General features: G+C 41.2%; 3 protein-coding genes across 4 annotated transcripts; all 3 read right to left on the minus strand.

The window, feature by feature from the left end:
• Positions 1 to 488: 488 nt before the first annotated feature.
• Positions 489 to 5,570, minus strand: tgm5l (transglutaminase 5, like). 2 transcript variants are annotated; one of them, XM_053868463.1, is made up of 14 exons: positions 5,556 to 5,570; positions 5,281 to 5,463; positions 4,602 to 4,835; positions 3,204 to 3,322; positions 3,011 to 3,139; positions 2,718 to 2,895; positions 2,325 to 2,460; positions 2,053 to 2,156; positions 1,742 to 1,981; positions 1,587 to 1,670; positions 1,303 to 1,512; positions 1,082 to 1,239; positions 874 to 1,010; positions 489 to 795 (listed from the first exon to the last, which is right to left on the minus strand). In XM_053868463.1, exons 1-14 carry the CDS (start codon positions 5,560 to 5,562, stop codon positions 642 to 644), a joined length of 2,073 nt encoding a protein of 690 aa, XP_053724438.1. In that variant the 5' UTR covers positions 5,563 to 5,570; the 3' UTR covers positions 489 to 641. The 2 variants fall into 2 exon arrangements, with proteins under 2 accessions (XP_053724438.1, XP_053724436.1); XM_053868461.1 differs by having other exon boundaries at positions 1,303 to 1,515.
• Positions 5,571 to 7,044: 1,474 nt separating this feature from the next.
• pxmp4 (peroxisomal membrane protein 4) lies at positions 7,045 to 10,304 on the minus strand. The gene is made up of 4 exons (XM_053868368.1): positions 10,139 to 10,304; positions 9,945 to 10,007; positions 9,673 to 9,871; positions 7,045 to 9,315 (listed from the first exon to the last, which is right to left on the minus strand). Exons 1-4 carry the CDS (start codon positions 10,249 to 10,251, stop codon positions 9,046 to 9,048), a joined length of 645 nt encoding a protein of 214 aa, XP_053724343.1. The 5' UTR covers positions 10,252 to 10,304; the 3' UTR covers positions 7,045 to 9,045.
• Positions 10,305 to 10,806: 502 nt separating this feature from the next.
• On the minus strand, positions 10,807 to 24,835 carry itcha (itchy E3 ubiquitin protein ligase a). The gene is made up of 24 exons (XM_053868184.1): positions 24,702 to 24,835; positions 22,975 to 23,054; positions 22,603 to 22,744; positions 22,345 to 22,469; positions 21,633 to 21,764; positions 21,306 to 21,351; positions 20,960 to 21,135; positions 20,639 to 20,867; positions 20,462 to 20,557; positions 19,458 to 19,632; positions 19,302 to 19,371; positions 19,074 to 19,158; positions 18,541 to 18,669; positions 18,361 to 18,433; positions 18,192 to 18,263; positions 18,010 to 18,098; positions 17,704 to 17,863; positions 17,483 to 17,616; positions 16,535 to 16,675; positions 16,342 to 16,462; positions 16,164 to 16,268; positions 15,234 to 15,330; positions 15,085 to 15,157; positions 10,807 to 13,325 (listed from the first exon to the last, which is right to left on the minus strand). Exons 2-24 carry the CDS (start codon positions 22,997 to 22,999, stop codon positions 13,226 to 13,228), a joined length of 2,595 nt encoding a protein of 864 aa, XP_053724159.1. The 5' UTR covers positions 23,000 to 23,054; positions 24,702 to 24,835; the 3' UTR covers positions 10,807 to 13,225.
• Positions 24,836 to 24,856: the final 21 nt, after the last annotated feature.

Genomic DNA, 24,856 nt, shown 5'->3' on the forward strand with positions numbered 1-24,856 from the left:
TTATGTTTTGAAATATGTTATATTCATGAATATAACTTTTTTTTTTCTTAAAGTGAACAAATAAATACAAAAATAAATACTTAAATTAGTACTGAACAACTATAAAATGTAAAATGGGAAATAATAAATAACTATATGAAATTCATTTTATGCCATTCGTCTATTTTTCTTTTCTAAGACATAACAGAATTTTAAATGGTTAAGATAAATTCCATAAACTATTTTTATTTGCAGTAGAATCACCGCAATTGTAGTTCAGTGACGTCACAAAACCAGCCTCGAATGCGCTTGCGTCACCAGCTGTCGTTCGAGCGTGTAATATTCAGAAAGGAAAGAAAGTCCAAAGAGAAAAGTACGTTGATGCTTTTACCAAGTCAACGGTTTAATATCCTTTTTAGCTGCAGTGGCGCTCTCTGCAGGACGGATATGGAAGTACAGGACTCGGCACAATTCGATGTAAAAAACGTTTTATTATTATCAAACGAGCAAAGCGGGAAACGGCTTCCAGACACAGAACGTTTTCAGCCGGCAGTTCAGGCACAGCTCCAAGCTCACAAATAAATAAATAAATAAATAGAATTTACATTTTTACCGGTCGTAGTTTCTCTCATTGTCACACTTCCGCCGTTGTTCAGTGGTGTTCAGGACCTGTTGACGTAGATCATCTTGAATCCTCGGATGGTGGAGTTGGTGTTGAAGAGCGACAGACTGGCCTGCAGCATTTTGGTCCCCAGCATGAAGGGGGTGAAGCTGAAGCTCTGCTCCACGGTTCCTCCGGCTCTCAGCGCAGACAGTCTGCCGGAACCAAGAGAAGTTGTTGGTCTGGACTCTCTGAAAACATCACAACCTGCATCTCCAACGACTTGTTCTCACCTGAAATTAAGTTTTCCGCGGATCAAGCCGGAGCCGACCAGAGTCAGAGCTCCGCTGACCGGGTGGGAAAAGGGGTTCTTGAAGGTCACTGTGGCCACCTGCTCCTGGTTCACGCGGACGGATTTTTCATCTGGAATCTGAACGACAAATTCCTCAGTCTGGTCCCTGAACTGAGCAGAGTTTTGAGAGGAGCTCAGTGAGACGCTACCTGAATGATGAGCTCCGGGCTGGCGATGTTGAACTCCTCGGAGGCCAGGAGCCGGTCCTCACTGGACGTGTCCTCCACAACCACAGCCAGGTTGATGAGGTCGTCACCCACCACGTCCTCGTACTCGGCTGGAAAGATCTGCTTCTTTATGGTCTTCACTGCGAGAACAGAGGTGATTTAGACACACGATCCGAGCCGAACTGGTCCAAGAGGTCCAATACCTTCCATGGGACCCAGGTGGAGAACGCCATGGACCTCCCAGAAGGTGTCGGAGGGACTGTTGTTGTACTCTTTGGCCTGAGCATTCAGGTGAAGCTTCATCATCTTGCTGACCTTCTGCAGGTTCATGACCTTGATGGTGAAGTTGATGGGTTCTCCTGCAATTGGAGCTTTATCCAGATCCAGGGAGACAGTGGCGCCGGAGGAGGAACCTGCTGGATCACAGAGGGAGCGTGAGAAAACCGTCCCTTCGGTCACGAGTCCGCTCTCCGGATCTTTCGCTTACCTCTTGTCAGAGTCGAGTCCTCGGAATACCCAGAGCTCCTGGACGACAGAGTGGAGCTCCTGGACGACATCGGGGAGGTCCAACCTTCGGTGGAACACAAGGCATGAGTCAGCAAAAATGAATCACTTCATCTCTCGAACAGTTCAACTCCGCACCTTTGACAAACTTGTAGTCTCCGGTGATGTTCTGGACTCGGGGGAAGCCGACGACTTTGGTGCAGATGAGAGACCCGACTCTCTCCGTGTCCATGCTGTGGCTGACCACCTGGCCCTGACTCACGATCATCGTGTGCACGTCAGCGTTGACCTCGGCGTAGACAAAAGGCACGTCGTAGAGCAGGTCGATGCGCCGCTCCTTGATGGCTCTGACCGGAGCCGGGCCGCAGCAGAACACACCTGATCCAGATGAGAGGTTTACCACATCGGTCCACACCTTTAACATGAAGCCCGAAGACACCATCTCTCACCTCCGCTCCGCTCCTGAGGCGTCGGATCCAGGACCTGCCATCCGTCCATGCCGGAACCAAGATCGCCGCGCGCCATCCAACACTCCACCCACACGTGGAAGTTCCTGGTTTGAAAAGTCAGCCATGTTAGCGTCCCTCTTTCACTGAATAACTATATCAGCGGGACATTTCAAGCAGAAAGAACACAACTACCAGATAAGACAAAAAAAAAAAACGTATGCAAATGTTCATGTTCACAATCTTTTTTCCTGCCTCTGAAAGCAAACACCAACCATATGCTGTCTTTGCTGTGCCTCAGCTTCTGGCCCGTCTCACTGTAGTACTCCTCGATCACCAGGTTTCCGTTGGTGTCGTGAGCGGAGTTGAAGTTGGTGACAACGCGGCAGGGAATGCCCAGGACTCTCATCACTGTGGGAATGGAAGACAGATCAGGGCACGGCTTTAAAACCTTTTTTTAATACTTTTCTCTCTGCTGTTGCAGGAACATTTCGTGAGATGAACCACAGCAGGTTCAGACACATCAACTGGGGATTAAGAAACGCATTCATCCGTCCTCTGCCTTCAGAGGATTCTAATATCAGAATGATCTCAGAGGGAATGGAAACCTGCCCTTGGGCCCTGAGCCACACCTAGTAGTGGCTCCTACCCTCTCAGCGGGGACTGACCTGTGCACATAACAGCAGCGAACACCCAGCACTGGCCGTACTTGACCGCTTGGTAGCCGGACTGGGCCCACTTTGTCAGAATGTCCCCACTGCCGGTCCACAAGGCCGGATTGACCCCATCCTTGAAGGTGCCGGACCACTTTCCCTTCAGAACTCCGCGGTCGTCCTCAGAGTTGATCTGCAGGGGAAGGAAGGGTTAACTCCCACTCAGTTCCCAGAACACACAGCTTCACGTGACGCATTGTGTTTCAGGCCAAATCACGAGCGTCAGCTTTTGGCTTGGATCCCCTCACCATGGCGGACACCACTCTGCTGATGTAGACGGGGTTGTTCCGGTGAAGATAGTCCCGCCGCCGGTTCTTCTGGTGCTCCGGACTGACCTGCAGCAGATTCAGACAGGCTTCCAGGACCCCGGGTTCAAACTGGAGTGGAGACAAGTTTTGCGTCACACGTTTGCTCGCACCCTCCGCCTCACATGGGTCGTACCTGATCGTAGGACCACGGCCTGGACACCACGTTCTTGCAGGAGCCCATGAACAGCAAGCAGGAGTCGTTCAGGATGTACTCTTCTCTCTGGTCCTCGAACGGGATATACACCGTGTCATCTGCCAATAACCAAACATGAGTCAGAAAACCCTTCAAGTTGTTCTCACCAGACACTCTGTCAACACCATTATTATTGCCCATCATACACTGGCAGTTACCGGCACCGCAGCTCTTTTGTTTGGCTGGAAAAGAATGTTTTTGCTTGGTAGAGTTCAGACTGTTTGGCAGGTGTGTTGGCCTCAGCCTGCTCGTGCACATTCCAGAAGGCCACCAATAATTTTGTGTTTTGTGAACACCTTGTCAGAACATTGGTGCAATTGTCCTGGCACTTCACTTCACTGCTGGTGAAGTTATGACTCATCCGTCACACTCCAGTTCCCACAGTGAGGGAGGTGAATAGTTTCGCCATGTTTCACACATCATTTATCAGTATGTTGTTTCATAAAATTGGAAGGAGTGGGACTTGATTTGAGAAGAAAAATTGAGATTAATTTGTGAATAATTGAGTCAGACGAATCTATCCATGGAAGTAATAATCCAATAATATAAAGAAAAGTACTATCCTAATCTGGCAGTTGAAGTTCAGTGGCACAATTTCTTTTTTTTTTCTGGAAGAAGGAGGGAGAAAATACCTGTTAAATAATTTAAAACAAAATTTTAAGAGAAGCGTTAGTATTAATAAAGGTTAACAAACAAAGTAAAAATAGATGGGCATTGAACAAAATGATTAAAAAAATGATACAATAATAATATATATAATAATAGAATAATTTATTTCTATAAAAAGTATACAATATAGTATTATCAGTTATTTTTTCTTTATATTTATCGATGGCAATTCAATTCAAATTCGGTTTGTTCACCATTTTCAAAAATGTAAATGTCATTTAAAAAGAAATTATGAATTAAATTGAAATATTCATGGAAGCTTGAACATCACAGAGTTTTACTTCAGCGCAATCTCCTTCATCATGGACGTTTTGGTAGGTAACATGGAGAAAAAATGTTAGAAAATAAGAAATATTAGAAATTAGGTTTAGATCGAACTAATCCATATCTTTGCCTATTATTAATATTCTTTCTTTTTTTTTTTGCAATGAATAAATCCAAATGAACGCGTTAAAGTCGCATCCCTAATCTACACTTATTGACGGTGAAACGTTTATACGGGACGCCACTAGATGTCGCCAAAATCATCCTGTATAATTCACAGTCTGTTAGTTGTATTAGAAAATGCTGGAAAAATTGATCCTCCTCGGAGGAGATTCACTGGTCCAGAAGGATGGAAAATAATTCAGTTTTTCAGCAGTACTTTCTCATCAAACATGCTTGACTCACCGCTGCACCACGGGTTGCACAGGAGGACGAACTTTCCAAACTTGCCGGACTGTTTCCCGATCGGAGTGAAGACGCACAGCTGGAACCTGTAGCTGCCCACCGAGGCCACGGCTGGGGGGGAGATGTAGATGGAGGGTCGCTTCAGATTCAGACCCTCCGGGTCCATGTAGGCTCTCCAGCGAGTGGCCGAGGCTTCCTTGTGGAAGGTGACCGGCATCACCACGTACAGGCGGCCTGTGGAGCACAGGCAGCACAGTCACAATTCCATCTTTATGGAGCAGGAAGTGCGGCCCCTTAAACACTAATAAATTCTTCAGTGAACAAATCTAATCAGGTACATTTAAATGTGTTTTCAGAGACTGAAAATGACAAGGACACGTAATATTATTTTATTTTATTCACAATATTTTCAACATTTCAGGTAATGAATATCAACTGAAAATATTATTTTCAGTTCAAATTTTCAATAAAAAACCATCTTGTTGAGTATAATACATTAATGGATTCATTTGAGTCACTGTCAAGCTCCAAAAAAAAAAACATTAAGCGTCATTTTGATTCCAAAATGACCAAGAAAATTGTGCTGAGGACGAAAAGTGATAAAAAAAAAGAATAATAAAATCTAGTAACGTTCATTCAGAGGAGAGCGGTCGGTGAACGCAGTTTTGGAGGTTCTTACCCAGCATGACTTTGATCCGTATGTGGTCCGTGTTGGGGTTAAAGGGTCGCCCTTTCAGCTGGACAGTGACCTTGAACGGAGCTCCTCTTCGGACCACCAGAGACTTGGCACCGTCGAAGCCATCGGTGCGGTGCTGCAGGTGGTTTTCAGGCTTTTCCAGGTTGACATTTTGTATTAAAAGATCTGCAAGGAGAAAGAGAGACAGAGAGACCGACTGAAAGTCAGTTTCCAGAATGCATTCAAAGAAAAATGGGTGGAGCGGAGCCGCATCTCACCTTCCATTTGCTTTGCTTCTCTCAGCGGTGAACTGAGGACCTGCCATTGCACGTCGCCTATATACTCTTCTCCACCCCACCCTGACGGCCCATCTCATGTGGGCGGTGAGAAAGTGAACCAGAATCTCTTGTGGTGTGAGTCAGGGTGTTCATGTTTGCCACCCACATAGCTGGGGACACACCTCATCACCAGGTAGGTGTGCATGTGCTTAAGCGTAAGGTTAAGCCTCAAGTTGAGGATGAAGTCTTCAAAACAACAAGTTTAAGTTCAGCCATTTGTTTTGGATGGTGAGGTTGAGGGTGAGATGCTGTTGAATAATTATTACTTGAATTACAGAAAGATTATCGTTTGTCTTACTTCACATGAGTTTTTCCCCACACAATTAACTTTTTTTTGTCGTTATAATCTCATTTGTGGAAATAATAGCAATAATAATATGATAATAAAGTCAGAAGTTTACATTTTCAGTATGACAAAACATCATTAACTTGATAATAATTACACATTAATTCCATTATAATTAAATTTGCCTCAAAAGTGGCCTCTTTTACCAGTTTTGTTTTATTATTTTGACATTTTTCCCAGAGTTTTGAAATATCTTCTCAAAGAAATGGTATATTTCGCATGTTTTCCTTAACATACACATTACATTCATCGTTTATTACAGGTTGAAAGTATTACACATTTTTATATCAAGTGGCAAACACCATTTTAATATAACATTTCTTTCCATTTTAGTTTAATACTTGTCTTTTACAACTCCAACAAGGTTTTGATCATAAATTAATGACTGAAAAAAACAACAAACAACACCATTTACATCTGAATAATAGTTTTGGGACATTTCCCCCTGACCTCTCCTATAATATTATTTTATTTGCAAACTAGTAATTTATGTTTGAGGTCTGAGCTGGAGCTGGCACAACAACCTGCTGGAACGACAATATTCCCTCCCTAAACTGCAAACACGGGATCATCACTTCCACCAGACCCATGCTCTATCGGCCCACAACCTTTGACCCAATAACTGCTTTTGCGCTTGATCGCACTTTAGTTTACATTGTTTGTGTTTGCGCACGTTTCCATGTGCCAAGAACATTCACGACATGTATGACGTACAACCAAATGCGCAGTCACCAGGGACTAATGACAGGTATGCTGCGCACACTAGGCGTGGTCGCGCTTTCGGTGACTGCACTTGGCATCCAGGGTTCACGATTTCGCAACTGAAAGTGATAAACGTGAACTGAAAGAGGAGGGTGGTGACATCATGGCAGTGGGCCAAACATCGTGTAGGACTCCTTCAGGTGACCGCTTTTTCTGGAGCAGTATATTGAGTCATACTTCTGATTTTTATTTTTTGCAGAATAAGGCAATTTGTGGTAAGATAATTTTTCACATTAGACATTCCAAATTGAATGATGCTTTCTAACACTCCAACTTCAACTTGTAAAGAAGACAATGACTGGAAAAGACAGAGGAAAAAGTAAAGGGCTTCATGCATTTATTGTCGGTCAATTTACAGTCGGTTCCCTACTGTTAGTACAGTTAATGTGTATTTATACTTCATAAAATCAAGTTAACCAGACGTCGGTTCTGTGCAGGTTCACTGAAAAAATGAAACGTACAAATATTTCAGACACTATACCATTTAGTCTAAAACATCAAAACACGGGTAAATGTGGTGCTGTCAGATTACATCTCTGAGGACTATTGAGCATGACACGGGGCAGAAGAGCAGGCCTGGGAACGGTTCTGCAGTTCCACAGTAGAGTCTGTGATGAAACACTCCAAGGACTTCAGAACTCAAACGTCAGAACGAGCACATCCTGTCTGTCTGCATCACCAGTGAATCATAATTCTACAGAACAATTTAAAGGATTGTTTACTGCAGCACGGTTGTCAGTTGTCTAGGACACTCAATTATTTGTACATTAAATTAAATTATTCAAAATGTTGTTGTAATTGATAGTATGCCACAAAAAAAAAAACAATGCATAATACAGTAATTACAATGCTCATTGTATTATTACAGTTCTTGATCTTCTTTGTCATATTCCATGTATGTAAATATATATCCAGCATATGTTAACAGATATTTGAAAAAAACACTTTTTGTCACCATATTATGCAATGATGCATTCAAACAATATTGCATCGGTCAAATGGGATTTTTTTATTTAATTTTGGGTGAGATAATAAAGAAAACACAGTGAATAGGGTTGTAAGATGTATTCACACCACCATTTTCTCCCCCTTTTAATTCATTTTAGATACCGGCAACCATGTTCCCTCACACACCGTAATGCAGACCTGGGCAAAGTGCGGCCCTTTGTCTGTGTGTTTGCGGCCCTCATGAGGTCAGACTAAAACTATACAACTATAACTTGTCTTTTTTTTTTTTTTATCCCGTATTCATTATAACATTTAAATATAACACATGCCTCACTAAACGTTTGTTTCTTCTTTTCGTTCATTTTAGTATTTTTCTCAAAATTTTCTCAAAATTCAAAATGTATTTTGAAATAAATTGCCATTTCATCATTTTATTATGATTTCAATTAAACTAAAATGTATATAAAATTATTTTTAATATGACAGGGTTCAATGTCATATTTACACTTCTTAATATCCTGGCTTCCATTGAACCTTTTATGGTTCATTTCGACCTCATTCCTTAAGATTTTTTTCCGTCACATGTCGCAGTCATCTGCGCCTTTCTCTTGGCATGATGGCCCCTCACAACAGTCACAGTTTATAAAGTGGCCCTTTAGGAAATTCAACTGCCCACCTCTGCTGTAAAGACACCATTGTTCAGCCAAAAAGAAGACACCAGCAGAACCAAGTGCAAATTGTGTGACAGCCTTTGCCATATTTGGATTCAAGAATGAAGCGCTGCTGTTTTGACACAAATGATGTTGATATTTCAACAATACGAGCTACAAAAACATAATTTCGATCAGCGGTTTCGAGACATTGCTGCTTTGCGACCACCACCACCACCCCTTAATGAGAACCAGGGACCCAAATCAAGACAGACAATTTACGTTTATTCATTTCTGAATTAATTTTATTTATTTAAGAGAAGATTTCATTTTTTTTTTTTTACACACCGATGGGTTTGGTTTTTTTTGCTGTAATATTACACGTGTCAATGTGTCTCCTTCTGATGAGTTCAAAGGTCAGATAATTTGTGCTAGCATTTGGTTCACCATGCACCCCTGGGTCCTGACCCACCAGTTGAGATCCAGCGATGTGGATCACACACGCACTGCAGACCCTGAACAGGAACCGCAGACAGGATGGGAACCCAAAGAACAACAGGAGCACTGGTCATAACCGCAATCTCAACAAGCATAAATTAAAGTGCCCATATTGAATAATGTCAACTCCTCCACTGAAGATTGAGAAGTCCACATGAATAATTTAAGGAATAACATATTAATGGTCCGTTCACCGTTTAAAAGAAAAAGAAAGAAAATTAACGACTTATTTGGAAGCCGCAGTCCTGGGTTTATTAAACACGAGGAAGTCGGAGATGTCGTGCCACACGTTGCTGTCGTGGTAGAGGTAGGTCATGGATGACTGCAGAGACGACTGCAGGGTGTGTGGGTGATACTCAAAAAGCCAGAGGGCAATGCCCCAAACCAGAGTGGCGAAGAGAGGGAACGGGTCTTGTTTGGGCTGCGGGATGATTCCCTTCTCTACGGCCAGCCGAGACAAAGCAAAAAGGATTCTGGAGAGCAGGTACATGTTTATCTGCAGGAACGAGGAGAGGCGTCACCATTAACTCGGCTGGAATGTTTCATGCAGTGGATGAATGAGTAAACCATGCAGGGGAGGCTGTTTTCGAACAAAGATGCTTTTTGTCATAAATTGTTTTCCTACCTATTTTTACCTCCTTTTTTTTTTTTTTTTTTACATAGATTGGAGAATACACTACAATAGACCAATGTATTTCTAGAGACCACTACAGGGTGCAGAGAAATGCAAAACTAAATCCTACTTCTATAATTTTCCTTTTGTTCCAACTTCATTACTAAAACTAAATTTGCTACTAAAACAGTGAACCTACATTTTCAGGATGATAATAATAAGTATGGTGCCGTCCTTTACCTGGCTGTTGATGTTGTTATTGTCTCCAAAGACCAACCAGCCTCCGACACATGCGGCCAGGAAGGAGTGCGACTGGAGGCTCTTCCCCTGCATCCTCTCCTGGAGAGCTTGAAGTCCCTTGTAGGTGAAGACAAAGCAGCCCAGGTTGCGTGCATGTGTGTACGTGGCCTGGAGAATGGCTCGAAGTTTGTCCTGCAGGCTGCAACGATGAGTTGAAAAGCAACAGCAACCTCAAACTCTGCGGCAGGTGCGAAGTTCAGTTCAGTGCCTACCTCCCACTTTTGAAGAGGAATGTCATGACCAGGGCGTGCGGTGCTCGGATTTTAGCTCCATATCTGTGGCATAAGCATAAATAATAAAACGTGCAACCTGCAGGTTAAAAGCTCTGAAGTAGCACATAAGAAGTTCTGCAACAGCGGTTGTCAAGTACACAAATGTACATGTTCTACAAATGGTTTCAACTCACACGACGCCATTTCTGAGTCCCTTTAAAACGGCGAGTGCTGCCTTGTACTTGTCTTGCAGTAAAATATTATTGACGGTGTACAACAATGTTTTCGTAAGCTCTGAACTTGCCATGTCTTTCAACAAGTTCAGCCGGATAAAAATACTGGAGGGACGCCGATACCGGAAACGTGCGTCACATTTAAATCCGTCCGTCAGTCAGGTGACATAACTTCGGTTCCTCGTTAATTCAAAGCCGTTCTGCAAATCGAAATGTAAATCATGCAGTTAATATTTACAGACGGGAACAAATACATTTTAAAAAAAGCATCTTTTGTTTCCATATTTTTGTCGATTGTTGTTTTGATCGCCATTGAAGATGCAGTTCATTTACTCAATTAGTAATTGTTTAAAAAAAAGAAATTCACCTAATTTTTCAAAGCATTAGGTGAATTTCCATTTATTCATAAGTTGGGATGTTTCAAAAGGACAAAATATTCATAAAAAATAAATTGTTCAAATGTATAATTTCAATTTGTTTTTTTAAAGGTGCAGTGTAACATAGTGATGTTACAGATGTTAAAACAGCAGAAGAAAATTGGAGTAGTCCCAAACAAAAAAAAAAACAAAGAGTAAACTGCTGAAGAGAAACACAAGGCACAACCAAAGAGCTGCCAGTAACACAATAAGTCCATTTTACAGCAATGATTTTAATAATATCTGCACAAATTCTGCATACCAGTGGCTACTTGTTAATGTTTTGGATACATTTACAACAATTTTGCAAGTGAAGATCGAACGGATAGGACGGGATAAATGAAGACGAATCATTTAAGCACATATCAAGGTTAACAGATCCCAATAAGAAGAAAAGAATCAATCCCATAAAACCGTGTTTTTGAAATGACCTTTTAGTAAACATGCTGTTGGCTCATGAAAGTCACAGTGGTTCGTATAAATTCATGTGCACACACCCATGTTTAAAGAAGGAGAGGACAATAACTGGTTAAAAATGATTCAAGGTGAGAAAACATTGCTTTGGGTGACTTCATCAATAACTGCCAAGTAAACACTGAATATCTTAAGAGCCAAATCCTGCTTCTGCTTGCAGGATCTGAACCATGGCTGCACAGATCAGGGTCACCACACACCCTATAAAACTAGGGTGACACTCTCAGCTCAAGCCTGCAACACAACAGAGCTCATGGTCTGGGTGAATTATTTAAAACAGTTTGCAAACAAACAGTCATCAATGTAAATTATTTACATCAACTGCATAAGTCACTGAACACATTGTACAGCTAGGATTAAGCTTTTTTTGTAGTTTATCTTGAGGTAATACTTTGAGAAATGAATCAGAGACGTGGCTACCTGTCAGCGGGACCACTAATAATTTCCCAATATTCCCAAGAATCCAAGCACTCCCACATCATAAGTAGAAAATGACTGCTTTAAAGACCAATTTATATCTGAAACTGACTAGAGATAATAGTTATCCTTGGTGAACTATATTATATATACAGGACGCTCTTCTTTTTTTTCTTTTTTTTTTTTTAACCCGATTCTGTAGATATTTCCAACACAGAAAATACGAACACCCTAAATGATTCATGTTGCGTTCCATTTGGGCTCCCAGTTCCCTTTTTACTCATCGAATTCCTCAGTTTGGAGGGAAGACTTTCACCTTTGTAACTTGGAGCGCAAAAGGAGGGCACCATGACTTGGCTCACGTATACATAGGGGTCTGTTGCCTGACTTTGAGCATTATTTCATTGCCATGAATAAACAAAAACAACTCTTGGAAGAGTGAAGACCATGAAGTCGCTCCTGTTCCACAAAAGGTCCCCCATTTTACACAAGTCCCAGGCTTTTATGCACAACATAATTAACAATGGATGCCATTAATTCAGTGCTCCCCTTGTATAAAGTCGCCAAGTGACAATAACAACTGAACTGTGATGAAGACATTTTCCCACGACGAAAAATGTCCATGATTATCAGAATCTGTCAGATCAGTGTTGTACGATCGTAAAAAGTTTTACAAGGGAATGTGCTTCTGCTGTCATTGCTATAAAACTTTTTTACAAGTCCAATCTGTTACATAACTTTCTCAACAACTATCTCCTCCCTGTGTTGACAGATTCAGCCACGGGGCCATGACACAAGCGATTCATCTGCTTTTCAGCTCACCTGCTACATTTGGTCTGATTCACCAAGACCATCTTGTACCTGCACCTTTGGTGGAACAGCAACGGTCTGCGTGCCTGTTCGATGACAGTCAGTCAGGGCGAGACTGTCACTTTGGAGTCAGAATTACACATGTTTTTGCTGACAGAGCAAAATGGGTGATAATCCAGATCACATGCACATGACAGAATCCATGGAGGACATCGTTGAGCCTTTATATGAAATGATCACAGTTAAACAGGGGAAAATGTCCATAGAAACCCCAGTAAGTCCTGCAAGTACCTATTAAACAGAATTCTAGGTACCTCATATCCCTGTGTATTAGAGGCCAAGCATGAGGGGGGCGTTTAAAAAAAAAAAATAGAACAAACTATTGCACATCGATGTCCAACCTCTCCTCAACAATGTCACTGTCTTTCTTTTCACAGTAGGCTGTGCACACCAGTAAGTCATTTAAGCTCCAATGAATGCATCACAAAGTCCTTGATTTTACACACAATTGTCATCAAAAGAAATGTGTGCTACAGAATCGAACTGAGTCAGCAGTTAAAATCAGATCATTAAACGACATTAAACGTTCATGGAACAGAAAGGCCCACCCCACCACCCCCCATATCTGCAGCCATACACGAAAGAAAGTCTAGAAACTGCAGTTGCGTAACCCTCTGCGAGTTTGGGCAAGGCAGGTGAAAGAGGCGTTCCTCAATCTGTCCACTCCTGTAGTGGGCTCAGCAGGGTGAGGTCACCGGCTCAATTGGAGCGAAACTGATCAAACGGGTGCGAGGTGCAACAACAAAAGGAATATTCTGGAGTCATTCCATAGATATGTACCAGAGAACGGAGCAACTTTAATGTTGCACTGTGACCTCTCGGTTGGTGGAGAACCCTTGTCAGTATCAAGCAAGGCTCCGGTTTTGGCTGTTCACTCCTGGCCAAATCCTTCCGTCTCCTCGATGGCAAACATGAGTTTCTCTTTCAGCTGCTCATAGCTCTTGTAAGGAGGGAGGTCCAGACGATTAAAACTGGATGGGAAAGAGAGAACCAAAGCAGTCAGATTCAACACGACACAACTGGGATTTGCAATGTCGGAAAGCACACAAGAAACCTCTGGTTTGAAAAGGATATGATGTTCACTTCAAATAAGTTGTGGACAAAGAGTAGCATTAATTTTAAATCTGCCCACAAATTCACACGAGCTTTTAACCGCTACTTATAAGAGGTTAAGAATGTGAAATTATAAAAAAAAATAGAAATCCACATCGACGGTAAACATTCAGATAGATATTCAAATGATTTTAAAACACAGTCATGAGCTGATAAGCAAACAAAACTGTAATCCAACAGTGGATTTGGAGCATTGGCCTCTAATTCTATAAGTAAATCAACGGTGTAACAAGACATACAAAGATTAAACAGTTTTCCAAAGTGATCTGGTTTAGATTATATACTGTATAATCAGTCACGAAAGTTAAGTTTTAAACGAACAGAGCACTATGCTTGTCATCATGACTCTTATTTAAGTGCTATTGGAAAAGTGACACTTTTTATGTAGAACCAAACACACTACTACAACAGCACAATTCAGTATTGTGAGTATTTTATAAAACCACGCTGTCTTCTCATAGCTGCAGATTTTTCAAATGTTGAATGTGTGAAATTCTGTTAAACAAAAAGCTAATGTCAGCGATAAGGATGCTCTATATTCCAAATGCATTGATTCCTATTGAATAAAAAAAAATGATGTGCGGACTTGTAAAAACTATCGAAACATTTTCTGACTAAATAACAATAAAAAAACAGACCAAGTTATGCCACTCCTTGATTGAATCACTTTTAAAAGGCATAGATTCAGCACAGACTTGAGAATATAACATTCATACGTCTGAATAAAATCATAAGGAAAATGATTAATAGCACTTTCCTTGCCATAAATAAAGATAAATCTTGGAAGTGTGAAGACTGTTGTTGCTAGTGGTCCACATAATGTTTCATAGTGTCAAGTGAACTGTGACAAAAGCATTGTGTCACAATTAAAAATGTCCATGACTATCAGAATCTGTGAGATCAATTCCTTACATAACACTCATGTGCCACCACCTTCTTCTGGATGTGCAACTCTGGTCTGATTCACCAAGACCATCTCTAAGCTGAACCTTTGGTGGAACAGCAACGCTCTGCATGCCTGTTTGATGACGGTCAGTCAGGGCGAGACTGCCACTTTGGAGTAGGAATTACGCATCTTTTTACCGACGGAGCGAAATGGGTGATAATCCAGTTCACACTTGAGTGTGATGGAATCCATGGAGGATATTGTTGAACAACTTTAACCTTCAAATCATCTAATGATCATAGCTAACAAAAATATCTACAGAAAACCCAGATATTTCTGCTAAAATATGAGTCACTGTTCACGCACGGGTATACTTGTGAATATGATATGAATAGATGTAAATAAATCATAAGTAAAATAATAAACTCATTAATGATCAGACATTTATACTATACTGACCAACAAAGGTTTCATTCTGAGTACACACTTCCTTTCAGTTAAATTAATCTGTTTAAAGCAGCACACATTTTTGGCACATATTTTTTCCTTGAAATCCACAGTAACTCAGTGACATAACTTCGTTGCTCAACTAATATTATGTAACTAAAGTTGCCAAAAAAAGCCATTCGTAATTATGCTAGGCGTGTGGCTGGTTGAGACAGGAATGACTAAGTGGGTTTGGTTTTAAATCCAGGGATTCGCAAAATCGAATCACAAAATAAAGGTCTCACCATGTGTGGCTTCTTGGAAGCCAGTTCTCTTTACCAACTTTCTCGATGCAGAACTTTTGGGGACCGTTGCTCCCTGATGGAAGATACACGTTGCATTAGGTCAAAGCAAAAGCAAAACAAATGATAGTTGGGGGGTGGGGGGGTCGTACCCATCAGATCGGTGAAGCCCCCGACAGGAAGGCGACAGGTTCCGGTGACAAACTGCAGCAGCCTCATTCGCTTCTCGTTGTCCATCTCTTTGACAAACTGAAAAACACATTATTTTTCAAACAATCAATGCTGAGAAGCAGTAGAATGGCGGTGACTCCAAACATTGAAGGTGGTGTTAAACTAGAATCTAATACTTATTTCACATCGCAAGAAAATACCTTTTTTTTTACTAACGTGAACGTAAATCTCCATGTACTGTCTTCCTGTCATGAGTTTTAGGACAAAAATTGAAAGAGGAGTGGTATGTAGTCGGTCACAGCAAACAATCTGAAGGTTTTTTTTAATGGGACTATGTTAAATACATCATTGTATATAGACAACACACACACAATTTATTCCATAGAATTTTCATTTGAAGTTTCAAAGAGGCGGATGATTTCCATGAAATTAAATACTAGAAAAAGACTCTAGTGAATGTCGCAGATCCACTCCAAGACGTCGGATCATAATCTGCCTGTGGTCAGACATAACATCTTCACAAGGGATTGTTGGGGAGGATAATATTATTACTAAGCAGCAAGCGAGATTAAAAACCAGTCCAAAAGCATGAGGGCTTAAAGGTGACATAATTAAGGGGATCAGAAGAGCAGTTGTGCATCAGGTCTTAAAAACGCAGAGTGACATAACGTGCCGCTGTGCACATAATGGGATTATGTGCTCACACTTTCACAGGATTAACAGTTGCATCTTTATTCAACACCGAAGTCTGCTCCGACGAGCCAAACAAGTCTGTGTCTGAGAATGACCAATTCATTTTAGCAGCAATTAAAATGACTGGAATTTTCAGAGTAGCTAAATTGATTTACTCAAACAAAACAATAACAGTCATCATGAGCGCTCAGCTCAGTCAGTTTACAGTTGGTACAAACCTGCCAGAACCACATGATCTGTTTGCTACTCTTGGCATAATGTCTGTAGATAGTGTTTCTCTGCCAGTCAGCCAGGTCAATCTCCTGCATCCCACACAGCATCACCTTCAGGAGAGAAACGGAATCCTGTTGCTCTACTACAGACAAACGCTATTTTGTCATCAAACAACTGTGGCACCTCCAACTCTTTCGCATCGAAGTACTGAAGGTATTGCTGAGGCAGGACTTCATTGAAGCCCTCAAAGAAAGCTTGGGTCTGCTCCTCCACTCCTCTGGAGAGTCGCCACTCCGCCACCAGTCTGGACAAACAGATAAGTTGAACCATCATACCTTTAGCAGTCAGTTAAAGCAGGTGGATACAACAGCAGCACCTGATGTACTCCTCTTTATTTTCTTCCGTTACTTGAATGTTGCCTCCATCAGGTTTCAGCTCATGAGTGGTCACCGCTCCCAAAATCTCATTGTCCACAGAGAAGAACATTTCTAGACCACATTCCTCTATGTTGTTATCCCTGTGGGTGAGATGAATACACTTCTTATTTACATCCATGTTACAGTGATATCATGGAAGACCTTTTCATTTCAATTGTTCACATTGTATTCATGATTCAGTCAGTCATACAGGTGACTAAACGCTCTCAAGTGCACACTGAAAGTATCGAGATATGAGTTGTATCTACCATAAATTACGGACTATAGAGCACACCAGAATATTTGCCACACCCACTAAATTTAAGACGGAAAACACATCTTGTTCATACATAAGATGCAGCGGTCTATAAGCCGCGGGTGCAGTGGTGCTGTATGTGCCATAGAAAGGTCTGTTGTGGACCCCGCTTAACAACGCATGAGGATCACTTCTGAACTAGTTTTGAAAACGGTGTCCAGCATCGAGACTGACTCATGAAACAAACTGGGCAATGTTCTGAACTTGAATCATGAACTTTTGTTGACATTAAAGCGCTCAAAATGTTTTTGGCTGCGTGTCTGAAGTTCAGAAACCACAGCCGATCTCAGCTGCAGCTTCTTGTCTCTGGTCCTACAGGAGACCAGCTCTGGTAGTGGAGCTGCGAACATGCGGGCAAAAACAACACATTTTGAGTGCTCTAAGGTCAATAAAACTCCTGTGATTTAATCGGTTTGATGTGACAAAGCTCAATATTTTGGCAGCACGACGCTCTTTAGCCTGTAAAAAATCCATTTACTATCCATGCCGTTCTATAAGACGCAGGTATCGGAGTGCGAGAAAAATAAGGTTGTATCTTATTGTCCAGAAATTACAGTCATTTAAGAAAAAGCATGAGTGCACTAAAACCTACTTGATCCAAATGAGAGAGTTATAAAACTCAGGATCGATGGACTCCAGGTCTTTGAGAGCCAGGGGTTTGTTGAGGATGCGTTTGTAGAAGGGCAAGGAGAAACCTGTGTCGATGAACTTTCCGTGGAATAATGCCTGGAAAAGTGACAAAGTGGGACAGTGACAGTTGGGTAATACTACAAGTTGACGCATGAGGCAACTATCAAATAACAGAGCTGCTACCATAGCAATGAAGCGGCCGATGAATTTGAAGTATTTGAGGTGATCGGGGTTGATGTAGGAGGCAGGGTTGATCTGAAGACAGTAGTTGTCTTTGCCAGCATACTCAAATAAGCAGTACATCGGATTCAGGACTTCGTGAGAGAGCAAGAAAAACCACTCCCTGAAAGAAAATGTAAAAAACAAAAACCATTTCAATGATTTCATTGAGTCCATCGTCTGAATGTATGTATGTATGTGTGTATGTATGTATGTATGTATATTTCAATGGGCAAGACATTTGTGAAAGATGTTCCTAGGGAAATATACCTTGCCACGCCACCATAATCCAAACCCTCTTCGCCAGGGAAAATAATCCACAGTCTTCTTCTCAGATCTTGAGGGTGGAAACTCATAATCTTGGAAGAAATGCAGGTAAATCTGACATCTGACAAGTGCCAACAGCAGGATGTTGCAAAACAATGAGGTGTAAGGCATGTTTTTGTGATTACCTGCTGGAACGAATCCTCAAACAGAGTTTTCCTTGATACTGTAATCTTGATATGTTGAGGCATTGACAGTTGCTGTTGGTTGAGATCAAGTTTTAACAAATACAGGTTCAATCAGATGCAACCTCAAAAAGGCAAACCTGCCACGTTCAGTCTTTGTCTATAGGCATACCTGACACCAGAACCTGAAGTACTGCACTTTGGCTTTAAAATCCCTGACGTATGTTATCTGAGGTCCATTTTCCCTGTCGAAAAGACAAAAAACAATTGCTCATTTAAACCTTCATGATGGTGGATGATGATGATGATGATGGTGATGATGATGATGACGAAGTGGAATGATTTCACTCACAGAGAAGATTTCCCTGTGCGAGGGTCAATGTAGGTTGTAGTTCGTCTGTTGTGGTCCACAAAGTACGGAATCCCATCCACTGTGAAGCGCATCTCCCAGCCTTCCGGAAGAGGCTTATCGTTCAAGAGTCTGGGAAGATTTTAAAGTTTATTAATTTTTTTATGTAATGTAAAAATGTAAAAACATTTAAACAAAAAATAAATAATAAAACCAATCACATACTGTAGCAGAGACTTGTAGTTACACTATCAATGCATTATAATTTAAACAGAAAATGCGTGAAAATGTATGAATAATTATATATATAAAAAACACGAAGAGGGAATAAAATGGAGAATTATGAACAATAGCACCACCTACAGGCAGAGTCTGCGCATAGCTCATACACGACTGTACAACTGTCTTACTTAGAAAAAAGAAACTTCCAATAATGTGACTTCTGTCCACAGAAACCGCAATGGGCAACAAATCTATCAGTTATTTTGACACAGTCTAATTCATTTTTTTCACAACAAATTGACATTGGCACTCACCCTTGTGTCCTTGGATCCTCCCACTGCGTTGTCCGAGTCGGGTGATGAACAAAGTATACTCTGCCATTAGTGTCCGTTCTTTTTTCTGTCGAAAAAAAAAGAAATAAACAGGGTGTTAATCAAACCAATCCACATGTGTATACACTAATGGAACAACAAGATAAAACAGAAAACAGAAAACAATGCGACTAACTTAACGGATTATCAATAACATTTACGACTAATTACCCCAACCATGTGGCAGAGGTCCGAGAGGATCAAACTCTTTATTGGATGTGGCTGCCAACTGGTCTTGAAGCTGTGCAGTAAAAGAAAAAAAATAGACCATCAAGAACTATCTTTAAATTTCAAAGGTCTATTAATAGCTTCACTTGTGCCTCATACCCCGTAAATGAACCTCTGGTTAAACTGCTGCATTGCACCCTGCCGCTGGCTGCGCTGATGCTGCCACTCCTCATAGTTGCGAACCGACTCCTGTGTTGGCCTTTGCCAAGTGGTCGTTCTGGTTATGTGGTCTACATAGTACACCCGACCCATCGTGTCACACCGGCGCTCCCATCTGACCGGACAGAAAGAGATGAGGAGGAGGAGGAGGAGAAGGAGAAGACGAAGAAGCAGAAGGAGAAGAAGCAGAAGAAGGAGAAGGAGAAGGAGGAGAAGAAGGAGAAGAAGAAGAAGGAAAAAAAGGTTTTAAAGGGGATTGAAATTAAGGAGTGTAAATTATATAAACAAGCTGTGGTGAAACCTTTCAAACCAATCTCAACTATAAATGAGTTACACAGCTCATATATATATATATATCCAAGTAAGATGCTCAAAAAATGGTATATGAATACTTGCTCTAGCATCATCACAAAACCTCGCTGCTCTGCATACAAAGACCTGGCAGGCCAGGATTCATCACACTGGAATTCTTTACTTCTGATGGTGCCTGTCAGCCAGCCCTGAGGAACAAACATCTGGCACTGAACCAATGGCGTTGCCCTCCCTGACCGCACTGTCACTTTAACCACAGTTCATGAGCAGGTCACAGCAAATATCCCTTCACTGGAAGCTTCATCAAACAAGAATGGGTGTAACTGCAGTATGCTTCCAACTGACAGCTCAAACTATCCAACATGCAGCAAGGTGTTTTACATAATCTATTCCCCAAACCCTTTTTATCACAAACCACAATGTTTGCTTCCCAAGCGACAACCAATTTACATAATATTTTAAAAAACTGCTTGACTATACACATCCCCAGCAAAAAGTCAGGTACCAGGTTCCAGTCCGGGTAAACTCCAGGTAAAATTAGAATAAAAACAATATATATTTACACAATATAGTGAGTCAGTAACATTTCAAAGTAAATCTCAAAAAACAATGTCAAAAAAATGCTGAAATACCCTGTTGGCAGAGCCTCCGGCCTTTCCCAGGTTGTCCTTTTCTCAATGTGATCAACATAGTACAAACGTCCATTCTGGTCCACTCGTTGCTCCCACCTGCAGTGAGATAGTGTTTCATGAATATCAACTCCAGTGGCTGAAGCATTCATTTGGTAAATCTGAGTGTCTTCTCTCTACCCAGGAGGCAAAGGACCAGTGTTCATGTGGGCGATCCTCGGAGGAGCCGTGGCAGGCGCCAAAGTGGTCACAGGTTTGGGTACAGTTGCTGCCTGTGAAGTGCTCGCCATGGCGCCTCCTACAGCAGAGTCGTCTCGTGGATCTGAGGTCCCACTTGCCGATGCCTGAGAAGAGCCATCGGATGCAGGGCCTTCACTGAGCTCACTTGGAGATGAACTGCTAGAAGAACCTAAGAATAAAAGGCAGCAGTGTCAGATCCTGAGCTAAAATAACAAAGTTTTTCTTAAAATCATCGATTGAGCGATCGATCGATTTACGTACTTGGTGAAGCACCAGGTCGGTTTGGGGCAGCAGGAGGCATAGCTGGTCTTGGGAGACGGGAAGTATTGGAGCCCCTTGGAGATCGAGAGGGTGAATTTGAACCACTGACAGTTTGACCCTTGGGAACAATGACCCACTCCTCTGAATCACTTGAGGGTGATGTGTCTCTGCTTGCCCTTTAGAAAGAAGATACAAACTTAGAATAATTGACCCAGAACAGACGATCTGACATACACTGTAAAATGTATATTAAGCAACAGTCGGATTCACACATCATGTAAATCGATTCAGCATTTGAAAACATACTGTTGTTATGTCAGAAATGTGGGACCCTCTTGAAGGTTACCTGTTTCTAGTGCTGCCATTTGGTTTGGAAGTCCCATTAGGAACAACTGAAAACACAAAAGATAGGCATTAACCTATATTTTCAGTCATGTTAAAACAATCATCACAAATGATGATATCAAATCAAAGACGGTGCATAATGAGTAATTTCATCATTGATCTTATGATGTGTAGCAGTCCTTCATTTCATGAAGCATTACATGTAATTATCCCATCACTGGTTAATAACTCTGGCTTCAATGCACAAAAGGTTCAGACATGTTTCGGAAGTAATACAACAATGATCTGCACTATAAGAACTTCAATAATGTGTCAGTTTCTCACGCACCTTGCTCTTTTTCTGCCTCAGCGAGAGCTTCTGGTGTCACATTCAAGCCATCGAGACAGACTGACAGGTCTCCAACATTCTCCCGAGAGTCTTTGTCAGAGCACAGCTGCAGACTCTGGACTACTTCGGATACTGCAGCAGAAGATGATAAAAAATAAAAAAAAAATTATGTACTGGAATCCAAACAACCTGACAAACAACTATGCCTTTTGAGCAGTAAAAATAAAATGAACTATTCTATAAGAGAGTCAAGATCAAACACATCTAAAATGCACTGAAGGTCTAAACTATTCATTGTTGTTTTTTTAATTCATTGAAGCGGGCTACACAAAATAAATGCACCCTGGAAGGACTGCAAGTCTGACAGACACGTTACACGTTACAAATTAAACCGTTGAGTGAGCTGTTAAACTATGTGTACACTTCTCTGGTTAAACTTTTCCGTTAACATTTATCTATTGTCAAGCTTTTTTTGAGAATGGAAGGACACCCAGCTCGCTCCATTTTTTTGATAAGACAACTAACTATAACAGTGTGTCCGTTGGATTTAGAATGGCAAACAGAATGCACAGGAGTGAGACGACAGGTATGGGTACAATGATTTCAAATACTAAAAAGTCTTTAGTATGCAGAACAACACGAATGATCATAACAAGGGAGAGGGAAAAAAAAAAGAAAAGTAAACACAAAAATGAAAATTGTGTCAACTCACATTTCAGGTCATTAGCCTTAAGTGTCTCACAGATCTCCAGTGTGGCGATTCCCAACAGAATGTCTGCTTTCAGTGTTTGATGGCTCCAAACACGAAATATCAGCTTACTGACCGGAGTAACAATTCTGTGAAGGCAGACGGAAAATGTTAAATCCTGTCAATCGAATAAAACGCAGATGAAAGTCATCATACAAAATGTTTTGCTTAGACTATTATTCTATTTTAAATAGTTAAAAAAATGAAAGCACTTGTACTTACACAGTAAGAGCCTGTTTCCATTTTGGGCTATGGGTGTTGTTACACTTCTCGGTCTTCTTTGACTGGCCATCCACTGCGACCTCCACATAAGGACTGGGACCAAACCAGTTCTTTTTGTTTTCCTTTAACCTGGCAGAGAGCACTTAGGGAGAGACAGAATGTGTCAGCAACCTTCTTGGAAAAAAATACATGAAAGGAAATTCGAAAAACAGAGGCACAGAAATGAAAACGTAAAAACAAAGATACCCACAGACCTGTATGCAAGAGCCAGCAGGTTAAATGAAATCTATAGTGATAAGCAGTAACTGTATAGTGTGTGAAATTGTGTCTTATAACATAGTACAATCCATCAGGTGAAAAATAAAGACTCACCTGTGACTTGTAATTGTGCCTTCATGGTTCACCCATAATATGGCAACATTACACTGCAACACTCAAAGGGCGTGCCAAAACTGCAATGAATGATGTCAGACATGAAAACAGAATAGTATACAAGCTAGATTACAGAGCAAATGAACTGTCCACCGAAGCATGGTTACAGAAGTTACAAGAGCAAATGGTGCTAGTCATGTTTCGAACCAGAATTGGGCTGACACTGAATCATCTACAAAGACAGTTTACATTAACTCCTGATGAGGAGGAGCACCCATATGCTGGAACCACACAGAGACAATGTACACTGCAGTAGTGGGAAAATATGGTACTCGTAGACAAGGGAAATCTAAAAAAAAAAAAAAAAAACCTTAGCAATATGAGGGATTTCAGGATTTCATGTATCTCACAAAGAGATTATTCAAGAGTGCAGACTTCAAAAATCAGTAACTAACTAGTAGGACAGAAATGACAGACTGTAACAACACACACACTTACACTAAACTGACAAGACAAAACAAAACAAAACAAAAAAAGAAAGTAACACACAACACAAAGGATCTCACGTAGACACAAGTGTACACACAACCACCGTTCCACAAAAAGGGGAAAAGTGGTTCTTTGCATAACGGGGGAAGAAATATTGACTGAATTAGCAACAATTATGAAGCCATGTTGTTAAATAGTCACACTAATGTCATATAATTGTTATGTATTGTATGTTAAATGAATGAATAGTATGCGTAGTGTGGTTGAGAGCATCTCCGCCTGTCATGTGAAAGAGCAGGATTTGATTCCCCATCGGGCAGTGCAATACTTTTACTGTCGAATTTCCTCACTGTGGGAACCATAAAGGATCTCTAATGCAATACCATTTGTCAGGTAATGCATTTACAATGTAATGGAGGAGACTGGTATAAACATGCATTCAAAATGTCATATGCGATTGCCATCTGACAACATTACTAATGCTCTATATATATATATAAAAAAAAAAACATTCTAAACCAGCTGATCATACAGAATGATACAGACTAGCCGTCATAAAAAATATATTTTATAGGACCCATAAAGTTTTTATTGCTTGTGTGATTCATTTATTTCTGTGTCAATTATTGACCAATTGGAATTAAAACAAACAACCCCACAATGATCAGCCGGCTGTTTTTCAGTTAGCAAATGTTTACCAACTAACCAACTGGGTTAACGTACGATAATCTATATCCCATTTAGGCGGCCAACTTAAGACATGGCAAGCCGGTATGTTAATCTTTTACAGACCCCTGAGGGATCTTAAATGTGTATGATCGAATCAGTGGTTTTATCCAACAATAATATCGTACATAAAGTCGCAACAAGACGTCAGCAAATGAAACGTCTGTCTTGGCAGCACCAACAGTGACATGATAAGAAGCTATGTTAGCTTCAATAGCAGCAGAGTTAGCCATCACTAGTTGTTGACACGGCGCCGGGGAGTCTTCAAACGCGATTTTGTCGTTAAACGCTAAATAAATCGACTGCTATACCTGATGTAGACATGGGAGAACGACTAAAAAATAATCCCAAAGTTGTAACTTAGCACCCTGACGTCCGAACCACAGTGACTGGCAGCTAGCCTCTTTGAATCCTCAAGAACTACAGCAATACGCCGGTTCTCTGAGAACGTATAACAAGTAAATACGGCAGAAGCGTAAATCGCTGGTCACCGTAGCAAGAATGAATCGTACCTGGCACCGCCAAGAAAAGTGAAGGTTGAAGGACTCCGGTTTTTCCTGACGCCGTGGTGCCCAGGTCGGTGCCTGTCATCGCCACACAGTCAATTTCCGGTGTCAAAATAAAACAAAAACATTTCCGGTTTCTATTTTGCACATCATTTGCTTTA

Source organism: Synchiropus splendidus, chromosome 6, assembly GCF_027744825.2.
Source record: "Synchiropus splendidus isolate RoL2022-P1 chromosome 6, RoL_Sspl_1.0, whole genome shotgun sequence".
Taxonomy (NCBI): Eukaryota; Metazoa; Chordata; class Actinopteri; order Syngnathiformes; family Callionymidae; genus Synchiropus; species Synchiropus splendidus.

What these genes read in the sequence shown, in the direction of transcription:
- tgm5l (XM_053868461.1), bottom strand. An exon ending in ACGGATCAAAGTCATGCTGG is followed by an intron (nt 4,836 to 5,280) that starts GTAAGAACCTCC and finishes TGTGCTCCACAG; the next exon opens with GCCGCCTGTACGTGGTGATG. An exon ending in CCACCTGGGTCCCATGGAAG is followed by an intron (nt 1,240 to 1,302) that starts GTATTGGACCTC and finishes CTGTTCTCGCAG; the next exon opens with TGAAGACCATAAAGAAGCAG.
- pxmp4 (XM_053868368.1), bottom strand. Translation starts at nt 10,251, where the DNA reads ATGGCAAGTTCAGAGCTTACGAAAACATTGTTGTACACCGTCAATAAT. An exon ending in TTCCTCTTCAAAAGTGGGAG is followed by an intron (nt 9,872 to 9,944) that starts GTAGGCACTGAA and finishes TCATCGTTGCAG; the next exon opens with CCTGCAGGACAAACTTCGAG. An exon ending in ATAACAACATCAACAGCCAG is followed by an intron (nt 9,316 to 9,672) that starts GTAAAGGACGGC and finishes TCGTTCCTGCAG; the next exon opens with ATAAACATGTACCTGCTCTC.
- itcha (XM_053868184.1), bottom strand. Translation starts at nt 22,999, where the DNA reads ATGAAGGCACAATTACAAGTCACAG. An exon ending in ACCAGAGGTTCATTTACGGG is followed by an intron (nt 19,372 to 19,457) that starts GTATGAGGCACA and finishes TTTACTGCACAG; the next exon opens with CTTCAAGACCAGTTGGCAGC. An exon ending in ACTTCAGGTTCTGGTGTCAG is followed by an intron (nt 18,264 to 18,360) that starts GTATGCCTATAG and finishes CTCAACCAACAG; the next exon opens with CAACTGTCAATGCCTCAACA.